The 12,005-nt window shown below is 48.7% G+C and overlaps 1 protein-coding gene across 1 annotated transcript in view; it reads right to left on the bottom strand.

The window, feature by feature from the left end:
- SDHAF3 (succinate dehydrogenase complex assembly factor 3) overlaps window positions 1-8,274 on the bottom strand; it is a 68,031-nt gene extending 59,757 nt beyond the window's left edge. Inside the window, exons 1-2 of the mRNA XM_088442201.1 lie at window positions 8,138-8,274; window positions 1,125-1,308 (exon numbers count right to left, since the gene is read on the bottom strand). Of these exons, the coding sequence (XP_088298327.1) occupies window positions 1,125-1,295 (171 nt within the window). The 5' untranslated portion in view covers window positions 1,296-1,308; window positions 8,138-8,274. The remainder of the gene's footprint in view (window positions 1-1,124; window positions 1,309-8,137) is intronic.
- Between the last annotated feature and the right edge of the window lie 3,731 nt (window positions 8,275-12,005).

Raw genomic sequence — 12,005 nt, 5'->3', positions numbered from 1 at the left:
CTACATAAGGGCTACATCCAAGCAGTCGGAAGGGTGCATAGAGCGCGGCAGAAGGACGCCGAGGTGCTGTACGCCGGAGCACAGCCAGCGTCAAAGAAACGGGGAACCATCGCCAGGAGAAGAGAAGACCAGGTATCGCCAGTCACTGTTATGGTCTTACTATTTTACTCCATATTGCAGGAGACAGAGCAACGTCACGTATAAACGGAATAACTTGTCCCGTTGTTTATAGAACACATTTCAGCCATTGGGCTAACGGTTAAGATTGTAGCAGGAGACAGAAGTTTTTATGCGTGCCAATCCTTGTTTCAAAAGTTTTAAAAAGGATTACAGGTCCCTGGACATTATCTAAGCCGTTCAGGCCTAATTCTTTGCATCACAAGCAGATGCACCTCGTGTGTTGTGTGGATATATATATACATAAGCACATTATATATTGATTTATTACTGATTGCAATTGTGCCTTTTATTATAGATTTATTGTTTATACACTTACAGGTACCTGGTATTTATTGTTATTTGTGTAACAATTTTTTAAATATTTTGCTTTAGGAAAAAAAAAAAAAAACATTTTTTATTAGCCATTTAATGCAGAGCGGGAAAATTTCTCATCTTTTCTCTTTTTTTTTCTTTCTTTTACTATCTTGGGGGTCTATGTACTAAGCAGTGTTAGGAGACAGAGTGAAAAGTGATAAGAAAGTGATAAGGTGCCAGCCAATCAGCTCCCAACTGTCATTTTTCAAACACAGCCTGTGAGATGACAGTTGGGAGCTGATTGGCTGTCACCTTATCACTTTCTTATCACTTTTCACGCTGTCTCCTAACACTGCTTAGTAAATACACCCCTTGGTCTTATATCCCATTATATCTTTTCTCTACCTAATCCTGCAATGTTTTAGCGCCATAAGCATAGCTACAGCTACCACACACTAGCAATCTACAGCCCCGGCCGGTCGGTGAAGTCCAACATGTTGGACAACCTGATTCACACACTCCGATCACTTTTTTGGTCGAAATCGGCAATCAGTGAACCCCATGTTTGCACAATCATCTGGGAAAAGCAGCATTGCCCCAAATTGATTGCTGATGTATGGACCCCATAACACAGGGCAGCGAGTCAGTACCTCCCATTCCTTCATGAAGAGTTTGGCCTCAGCGGGGGCGACATTCTTGTGTCTCCTGAACTCGTCTTTCACGTACTGGTCTCCGAGGGCCTTCAGGTGTAGAGGTAATGTCCGGTGAAGGAGGAGGATCTTCTTGTAGAGGGATCTCACCTGGGAAACGTGAGATGACATTTCCACCAAAGACCTGCAGAAAAAAATAAGTCTGCATATAAAATTGTGTAGATTATAAGGGATTCCTCACTTTACACTGTTTTTAGACATACTACTAACAGGAGATAGATAGAAATGAGACCGATAGAATGTATGTACATACCGATGTGTCCTCATTCACCTATCCCGTTTGCGCTTGGCGCGATTCCTATGCTGCATACTTTTTCCTCAGTTTTGTGTCCTAGTTTGCTTATAGTGTACTAAGGACCTCATTCAGAGCCGGACGCTATTTGCGCTCGCTCGTTCAGAAAAAAGGGGTGGCTATTCAAATGAACCGTTCGCTCTTTGCGGTCTGTTCACGCCTCTAGTTCTGAACGAGCGAACAAAACATGCGGTCGTTTTTTTGAAAACTACGCCCCCTGGCCGCTCGCATCCTACATCATGTCCGCTATTTATTAGATTAATCGAGTACATCGACCAGCGTATGAACTGCTCGCTATTCTTGTGGTTGGTCTTTCCTACCGCAATCTTGCGAGCAGTTTGACTATAAAATAACCCAGTGACGTGGTCAATGACGCTGCTGTATTAATTATACACACCCTTAAAACGCCCGTTTTGACCTTTAAGCACGCCTGCGTTCGGATATCCACTCCCCGTTTTCAAGCACCTTCCCCTGTTACCACCCACATACGCCTCCTCCTGTCACTCAAAATAGCAGGCATTCCCTATTTAGCGAACAAACGATTTTCGGTCGCACTGACTGATTCACGCATGCATATTACGATCCGTACGCATGCGCAGTTGTGCAAACATCGCTCGGAATGAACGAGCGGCCGCTTACGAGCGGCTCTGAATCAGACCCTAAGTATTTAGAATTAGTGGTTTTTGTAGCAAGGGAATTAGAATAAAGTCGCCAATCGAGCATAACATGGATGGCGCGGGACATACCTGTCTTTTGCCTATTTAACATCGATTGTGTACTTTTTCTTCCACTGTGCTACTTTTTCCTCAGTATTGCGGTTTAGTTTACTTATAGTGTACTACGCATTTCGGATTAGTGTTTTGGCGCAGCTAAGTAGCAAAGTCCATTGCGTCCCAAAACACTAATCCCTCACGTCTTACTGCATTTCCACTATCACTACCTGGATGTCCCAACACAATCTCAAACTTAATACGGGTTGAGTCTCCGATATCCAAAATGCTTGGGACCAGGGGTATTTTGGATAACGGACTATTCCGTATTTTGGAATATGTGCATACCATAATGAAATATCTTGGGAATGGGACCCATATATACACACAGAGGCCCTGATTCAGAGCCGGACGCTCTGACAGAGCGCTCGCTCTGAATCAGGGCTGGCCTTCTTGTTTTTTAGAGCGGCCTCCTGGCCACTCGCATAGCTGTGGGTGACCACCCACAGCAATAGCGAGCGGCCAGGAAGATGGTCGCGATGGTCAAGACCATCGCGACCATCGGGCTTGCGACGAGACCCTTGTGGTAGGGTCTCGTTGCCGCAAGCCCCAAAGAGATTTCGGCTCAAACAGAGCCAAAATCTCTCCCACTGACATCACTCGTGTGAACGCTTCCGTTTGGGCAGCCACTCCCCCGGCCCACCCACCAAAGGGGGCGTGCTGTCACAACATCGACAGCACGCCCCCTTTGGTACGAGACCCGGCTCCGTCGTGCGCATGCGCACGCGCACTGGGCCACTTGCGATCAACATAGCGCTCGCGAGCAGGTCTGAATCAGGCCCAGAATGCATTTATGTGTTATATACACCTTACACACACAGCCTGCATGTAATTTATACAATATTTTCAATAATTTTGTGGCTCAAACAAAGTTTGTGTACATACATGAAATTCAATTATGTTTCATATACACCTTATATACACACAGCCTGAAGGTAATTTTATACAATATTTTTAATAATTTGTGCCTTAGACAAAGTTTGTGTTCATTGAACCATCAAAAATCAAAAGGTTTCATTTTCTCAGTCAAGTCAAAAAAATTCCGTATTTCGGAATATATGGATATGGGAGACTCAACCTGTATTTCCAAAACCAAGCTCATCGTCCTTCCCCTCTACACTGCCCATCCCATCAGCTCACTATCTCCCACAGTGACCATATTCGCTGTTATGGTGTCATCATCGGCTTTGCCCTCAGCTTCGCCCCACAGATCGCGTCCCTCTCAAAGTCCTGTCACCTCCTCCTTCATAACATAACCAGACATAGCCCCTTTCTCATTCTGGACTTAACCAAAACCCAGGTCCATTCTCTCATTGTCCCGCCTTGATTACAGCAAGCTCCTCCTAGCTGGTCTTCCACTCACGCGCCATTCCAAACTACAATCTGTCCTGAGCCAAGCAACAGGGCTAAACTTTCACCCCTGCTGCTCCTTATCTGCAAATCCCTATGCTGACTCCCCATTCCATCCACAATTCAAATTACTAACCTTCTCCTACAAACCCCTCACTAGCCTTTTCCCCTCATACACCTCGGACCTTGTGACGAGATACAACCCAGCTTGACCTCTCCTCTCTGCCTCTGATCTGGGAAACTCAGATAAATAAAACATTATCAGGATGATGTAGGAAACAAAAGGATGGTTGAGAGTACAGGGTGAGAGAGAGCTATAGGCATAGGGTATATTATGCTTTTGTCATTAGCAATGTCAGGTAAGTGGGTTCCTCTATAGAGCAATATTTACAATTGCTTTGATGACGACTGGACGGGACATTGGCTGAGCTTTTACTTTTTCCCTTTATGGGACGATTCAATTGTTTGTGCTACCAGCCCCGTGCTGGTCGTAATGGCTACCTTCTTGTGCCCAAAATGCACGTGATAGCATGGGAGAAGTAGCTCTGCATCCTAAGTGCCAATTAAGAAGCCAGGGCACTGCAGCTAAGGCACCCAAAAGCCTTACTTTGGCCGGATATCTGCTTGGGCCTCAAGAGGGTCCGAGGAGAAATCTGCGATAATTGACAGGTGCCGAAAACAATTGATTAGCTCCAGGTCACTTTAGATGGGAGCTACGGGTGCCGAAAACAATTGACTTCCCCCCCATGTAACACTGACGAAATCCTGTTCAGGATTATTGGTGTGCACACATATATATGTATGTATAGTGTGATTGTCAGAATGCATTATATGGGTCAGTGATCGCACCGGTGAAAAATATGTGGTTCCCAGGGACCAATCACTTAAAAAAATTGGCGTCCTACTTAACTGTGTCTGGGTCCTATCACAAATTATGCTTTTGATATATGCCTCCCCACATAGCATCAGACCACCCACATGTACACCATGGCAAGTCACACTTTTCAGTACTGTGATATTGCTTATAAATACATTGCCTTGATCTCACATAGCCAACAGTTGCAGTGCTGGGGGCAGAGTGGAAGGTGGGGGCAAGCAACAGTTGTGACCGTGTCTGGGGTGAGGTCAACTGGCAGCTTGGGCAGTGCTGGGGGCAGGTGCAGTTGGGGTATAGGGAGTTAAGGACAGGCAGCAGTTGGGGTAGAGCTGGGGGCTGAGACAGGGAGCAATTGGGGCAGGGAGGGGGTAAGAGCATGTGTCAGTAGGAAGGGGGGATAAGAGTAGATAACAAGTGGAGCAGTACTGGGGCAAGGTGGGGGTTAGGATAGATAGCAGCTGGGCAGTACGGGGTATATTTATAATGGGTGCAGGGTGTGCGGGGCACACGGGCCCCTGGGTCCAGGGGGAGCCTGCACCCATAAAACTTACCCCTCCAGAGTCCCACGTTGGCCCCGGTGTTTCCGCCTGAAAAAATGGCCGCCACAACCATTTTCCCATCGTTTGCATAAGAGCAGTATAGGGAAAATGGCCGTCGCGGCCATTTTCCCGGTGACCTGTACATGCGCTATAGACTCTGGGTACACTCTAGTACCCAGCGTCTATAAGTGCCGTGCACTGCTGAGTGCGCAGCCAGCAACGGGACGCAGAGGAGGGGGCACGTGTTGGAGACTGCACACGGACCCCCTCCTCTCTAGAAACGCCCCTGGGAGGGAGTAGAGGTAGATAGCAGCTGGGGCAGTAGTGGGGCAAGGAGGTGGTTAGGGGCAGGCAGTACTTGGCGCAGTAGTCACCTCCTTCTTCCTGCTGGGAACCCCCAGCTATGTCACCAGAGTTATCTCATCTAGCATGAGCTGCAGTCTCTGCTTGTCCCTCAGCACAGGGGTGTAGAGCTCCAGCTAACTCCTAGACAGGGCAGTGTCCACCTCCCTGGCTTCCTGTGTGCGAAGAGCTGGTTGAAGGAGTCGGGGATGGAGAGGAGGCTGCTGAACCAACATGATGGGGGCAACACCGCTTCTGCAGCCAGGAGAGTCAAAGGGTAACTGATGGAGAAGGTGGGTGTGTGCAGAGACCAAGGAGGATGCAGAGCCTCTGAGCCGCCTTCTGTATACACCGGGTGCCGGACCTGCCTACACCATACGCCGGGTCTGCCTTCCCAATATGCTGGATGCCGCAACCACCTTCCCTGTATATGCCGGGTGGGGCAGCCACTGCATCCAGGAATGAATGGTGCCAATGGTTGGCTCCTCCTCCACGTTTTATAGTTCTCCCAGAAGCCTAGCTTTGCACTGGCCAGGGAGACTTTACAGAAGCCATGGGATTGGCCGCAGGGCCTGGGAGACATCACAGGAGCCACTGTATTGGCTGGGATTGGCCTTCGCAAAGAGCGTCCCCAGGGACTCTCACATTCTGTAAAAGTCCCCGGTCCTCATTTTGCGATCACTGATGGGTGTTTCTGTGAAATATGACAGTAAAATAAATTCATTAGTGCTAGTCTGACATCTTGCTGACACTGATATTACTTGCCATGAATTGCACCATCAGATACCATATAACCAGAGCATTTCAATTTTGCCCTGGCGCAGGGACAGCTGCTCAGAAAAGCAGTAGCCCCAGCCAGAGCCGGCCTTAGGCATAGGGAAAGTAAGCAAATGCCTAGGGGCATTCAAGCCTGTCCAGGGCTGGCAGACTTCTTGGGCAGGGATGGCCGAGGCAATTGCTGCCGCCTGGGCTGAGACTCTGGCCGCTGTGCAGCGTTCATGATCGGAGCTCAGCTGACACCACCGATCGAGCCCGGCAGCAGCAAACAGTGAGCGGGCAGCGGCGGAAGAGCCGGCAGTGGTTTGCGGGGGCGGGACACCTGGACGGCCACTAGTGATTACCGTCTGCTGGCTCTGGAGCGATATGTACGGGGGTTGGCAATGAGGTTCTGTGCATGATCAGAGGCTCATCCAGAACTATAAGTAAATGGCAGCGGGATGGCTGCTGCACCCTCAGCAGCTCTTCCCATAGGCCTTTGCAGAGCTCGGAGTAGTGAGTTACACCTCACAGCTCCGGGATCTGTCTCCAGCAATCATCACTCACAGCTGCAGCCTGCCAGCCTGTGCCAGGAAAAGCGGGTCCGCCACCTGCGGCTTGCTGTACCTCAACTCGGGCGGCTCTGCAGGCTGTGCTCAAGTAAAGTAAGTCTAGAACTTGGGGAGGGGGCCGGGGTGCTGTGGTGCTCATGCTGGGAGAGGGGTGCTGACACCGTGCCATGCTGGGAGAGGGGGGGTGTGTTGTGCTGGGATAGGTCAGGTGAGGGGTGCTGACACCGTGCTGTGCTGGGAGAGGGGGGGTGGACCGGGGTGAGGAGTGTTGTGCTGGGTGACGGGGGGGAGCTGTGGTGTGATAGGTCAGGTGAGGGGTGCTGACACCGTGCTGTGCTGGGAAAGGAGGGTGCTGTGATCTGTGATGTGCTGGGAGAGTGCTGCTGGGCTGGGTGCGGGAGATGGGCTGGGGTGTTGGGAGAGGGGTGTTTTTGCTGGGTGAGGGGGAAGTGCTTTGCTTGGATAGAGGTGCTGGGTTTTGTGAGAGGTGCTGACATCGTGCTGTGCAGGGTGAGGGTAGGGGTGATGGGTGCTGTGATCTGTGCTGGGTGAGGGGTGCTGTGATCTGTGCTGTGTGCTGGGAGAGGGGTGCTGGGTGCACAGCACAATGGGGGAAGGGGCCACAGCAGTGAGACCACGCCCTTTTCATGAGGCCACACCCCTTTCCATGATCCCAAGGGGAGGGCACCACCCAATAGTTTGGCTAGGGCCGGCTCTGGCCCCAGCCATTGCCGATTACACCGCTAATTACTAGCACCAGAACTTTACACTGTTGGAGTTCATGCATGAGCACTGCCAGAGAGGACGCGCTGCGCAGGATCCCTCTCCATCCAATAGCAGGGCTTCGGGAACCAACGCCATGTGAAGGTGGGTCAGGTTCCCACAGTCAAACATAACTTTTAGTTTTTGGGGCTTGATGACTGAAGGTCCCCATACTAGTGTATGGGGACCAGCGGTGGCTCCTACTCTCTTAGATGAGGGGGGCTGTCGCTGAGGAAAACGAGAGGGTGCAATCGCTCACGGGTTCCTCCTGGCCGGTTCCCAGCGCCTGCGCAATCGATCTGTCAGCCGCCGGAACTGGCACATGCGCACTAGCGGCGGGGAGCCGCGCATGTCACCGGCTTCCAAAGGGCTGCATGTGCAAAATAATATTTTCACTTACAGTATATATTAACTATATGTAATAAAATATGATCAGCTATATGAGGGGAAGTGCATTATCACTTGTGCTGCAGAGTCAACAGTTCATAGTGATCAGGCTAATAAAGAAATATAACAACCCCAACGTCAGAGAGAGGGGTCAAGTTACACAACCCACCAACTAAACAGCCATACATACCACACCATACACAGCCAGGTGCACTACATGCACACACAGCAATGAGCATTACATGCCACTTTATATCATTCAATAAACCAATGGTATAATGCTGAGAGCAGGCAGCCTCTTCTTACCCCAGAAACGCGATTTTCTAATCACAGGACAGGTATAGACTTGGACCTTAATGCACACTGTACCCAGGATCCTTAGCGCTCGGTATCACCTGACAGTTGTACGGAATAGGTCCCACTCCCCTACATGCCGGAAGAGGAGCAGACTCCATTTTTGTTGCGGGTATCATGTTACATCAGGCTGTGCAGTTCCGTCGGGCAGCTGCAGGTGGCGCTCTTGTTTGTTGATCAGTTTAAGCCTAGTAAGCAAGGCATGAAATGTCATTTATGTATTTATTTATTTATTTCATTGTAGTTTACTGGGTTCATTTGAATACATTTGCATTATAACTTTACATAAGTGCTGCATTAGGAAAACTGTACAGCTGTAAGGTTTTCGGTCATTTGTGGTTCTCCACTATGTGAACCACTAGTCCTAGCATGCCTTGCTTGCTTTTAATCCTACATCAGCTGCCATGGAGAAGTTCTGGTTGCCTCTCATGTGAATTGCTCAGGCTGTCCCATAATGTATCATGGTCTAAATGACTCTAATGTCTCTGTAAAGCCCAATGCACATGGTGCTCGCACAGAAAGCAGGCGCAGGACTGTCATACTGCAAAGCACATATGTCATGTTTCTATAAATGTGACCAAGGCTTAGTGAGTATACAGTATACATGCCACACGTGTGTGTAATAAGAAATAGGTGATCACATCGCACATGCAAAATAATTACCGCACTCCAGTTGCAATAGCAGGGTCCTATACATCTGTACTTACGGGGGAGAGGCCGACCTGCCTGTGTACCGCTACCCAGTTATAACCCATAAAGTAGACTCGGAAACAAGGTTTTGGGGTATTAATCTGGCCACACCGTTATGTTTTTTTTTTAACCTCATTAGCATACGTTGCAGGGCACCAAAATAAGCGGTGGGCAAGGCTAGCTTAACTTCACCGGATTATTTTTGCCGGGACGTGCCCCACCCTTTACAAGCACCTGTGCTATGTCATTAAGCTGATATGAGCGACCACCATACTTTTTGTTTGTAGTCTTGAGAAGCATGAAGGGAGCCAGCATTGGGAGGAAGTGCTGGTCCTTATAGTGCCATGTGGAGGTTTCTGGGGTACCTCCAAGGTGAGTCAGCTCTCAGCTTATACATGTGCTGTTATCATGCAGTACAATAATTTGTAATTATATGACCCAGAGTGGGTGCTACTATTATGTAGCAATAATTATTTTGGGGTGAACGTTTGGGAGTGGGGCCCCTGGAGTTTTTCTGGCTGGACCTTTCTCATGGCATCACCACTTAATTCACATAGATATTTTTTTTATCACTTTTCTAATTGTTTGTTTATTATTTGTCATTTTAATTCTTTCTCATTTCATTAACACTTATTGATTTATCCTTACACATCTATTCTTTACACTTCACTATCACCTTTTTTCCCCGTTTCGTGTGATGACCCGGGGATGGTCCTTGGCTGGAATTTTTTGGGGTACCTTGCTTCTCGGACGTGAACCCCTGATGTTGTGTATGATAAAACTCATTGATAAATGAGCCCCTATATTTTTAATTAGCTAGTGGTGCTCCCTGGAGTCAGTGTACTCACTGTAGAAAAGAGAAAGGAAAGAAGACCACTTTGCGGGGTAATCAACTGAAAAGTATTTTATTGGTTAGTATTTAAAATGTATTAATAGTGCTCCTAATATGACACACAACATAAACATACTGAAAACATATAATATATTAAGCATATGTTTAGTAGTCAGGGACCCACTAGGTGAGTATCCTAATAAAAGAGCCAAAAAATATATTTTGTGGCAAAATATCAACCAACTGGAAATAACAGTATTCAAAAATAGTATCTGGGGAAACATCTACATTGTTATTCCTGGGAGCTCACATCCTCCCACAATGGAGGTAATGCTGACTGCCCAAATGTTAGCCAGTAATGGGGCGAATATATACATCCACAGCCCACTGCTGGGGAGGATTTTGTCTCCTAATTGGAGATCCACTGCTGTGTTTTAGTATGTGGACAATATATACTAGGTTGATATGTCAGTGTCTGGACTTAGGCAGCGTAGTATTTTCTATCAATCATTAGCTAAGTTCCAAAATACAATGTAACAGTGGGTCTCATTCAGACCCGGTCGCAAGCGCCGATGTGCTCGCAACCGGGTCGATAGCCCTGCGCACACGCAGCGGCCGCACTGCGTGTGCGCAAGCCCCGGAGCGAGAGAGAAACTCTCTCGCTCCGGAGCTCTCTACAAAAGGGGCGGCTGTCGATGTTGATCAACAGCTCGCCCCGTTTTGTAGGTGGGGTGGTTTCCAAAATGGAGGCATTCCTTAAGGAACGCCTACCAATTTGTGGGCGGCCGCACTGACATCATCAGTGATGTCAGTGGGGAGCTTCCTGCTCGATCAGAGCAGGAAGCTCCCTGGGGCTTGCGGCTGCCGAGACCCAACCTTAGGATCTCGTCGCAAGCCCCGATGGTCGCGATGATGTTCACCATCGCGACCATCAACCTGGTCGGTCGTTAAGCTGTGGTTGGTAACCCACAGCTTACCTAACGACCAGGAGGCCGCACTTCAAAAATGAAGCGGCAGCCCTCATTCAGAGAGAGCGGTCGCTTCTTGCGACCGCCTCTGAATGAGGGCCTGTTTTTGCAGAAGAATTCTGCATACATTGTAATGAAGGGATGTAGTTAATTTACCTGCCATGGGGATGCCAGCTGCCGAAATCTGAGCGCCAGAATCCCGAACCGCGGACACAAGACCAACACCGGAATTCTGACATCAGTGGAGATGCCGACGCAAGAATGCCGACCGGCCGGCATCCCAATCGTAAGTACAGCGGGCGCTGTTAGTTGCTAGCTGTTGGGGGGGGGGGGGAGGTTAGGTTTAGGCACCCCGTGGGGGGGGGTTTAGGGTTAGGCTGCGGGAGGGGGAGATTAGGGTTAGGCTGCTGACAGGGAGGGTTAGGGTTAGGCACCACCAGTGGGAGGGGTTAGGCATCACCGGTGGGGGGGTTAGGGTTAGGCTGCGGGAGGGGAGATATTAGGGTTAGGCTGCAGACGGGGCTTTAGGGTTAGGCACCACCGGTGGGGAGGTTAGGGTTAGGCTGCGGGAGGGGGGGAGGTTAGGGTTAGGCTTAGGCTGTGGACAGGGGGGGTTAGGCACGAAGGGGAAGGGTTAGGTTTAGGCACGAAGGGGAGAGGGTTAGGTTTAGGCACTAAAGCTGGCCACACACTAGACCAACTTACATCCAACCAGCCAACTTGTTGATTGGTTGGAATGAAAATCTGGTAAGGAATGAAAGCAAATGACAATCAGCAATTTGCTCCCAAACGCCGGAAAATGGATAAAAACTGTTGTTTGAACAAATTGTTTAGATCAAACATTTAACAAACTTGTCTGACGTCATTTTCATCTGTTTTCTGGCATTTACAAGCAAATTGTTGATCATCATTTACTCTCATTCCTTACCAGATTTTCATTCCAACCAATCAACAAGTTGGCTGGTTGGATGTAAGTTGTTCTAGTGTGTGGCCAGCTTAAGAGGGAGGGTTAGTGTGTGGGGTAAAGAGGGTTAGGATGCAGAAAAGGAGGGTTAAGGGCTGAGAGTTAGGATACTTACCTAACACCTGTCGGGATATACTATGAGGGGTATTCAATATGAAACGTTAACTTCACTGTCGAAGTTAACGTTTCATATCGGAGTTAAAGTCTCGTGCGCGCTCCCGCTTATCCCCGTATTCAATATAAAATTAACGAAAACGGGAAACTCCGAAGTTGGATTTGCGTAAAGTTACAAATTTTTCCTTAAAATAATTGTAAGACCCCTAAAGTTGTAAAAACATGGGGGAACACTATGGGTACCCCCGTTTT

Source organism: Taudactylus pleione, unplaced genomic scaffold (genome assembly GCF_031769625.1).
Source record: "Taudactylus pleione unplaced genomic scaffold, aTauple2 ptg000306l, whole genome shotgun sequence".
NCBI classification, from domain to species: Eukaryota; Metazoa; Chordata; class Amphibia; order Anura; family Myobatrachidae; genus Taudactylus; species Taudactylus pleione.
This window is presented reverse-complemented; position numbering and strand designations above follow the sequence as displayed.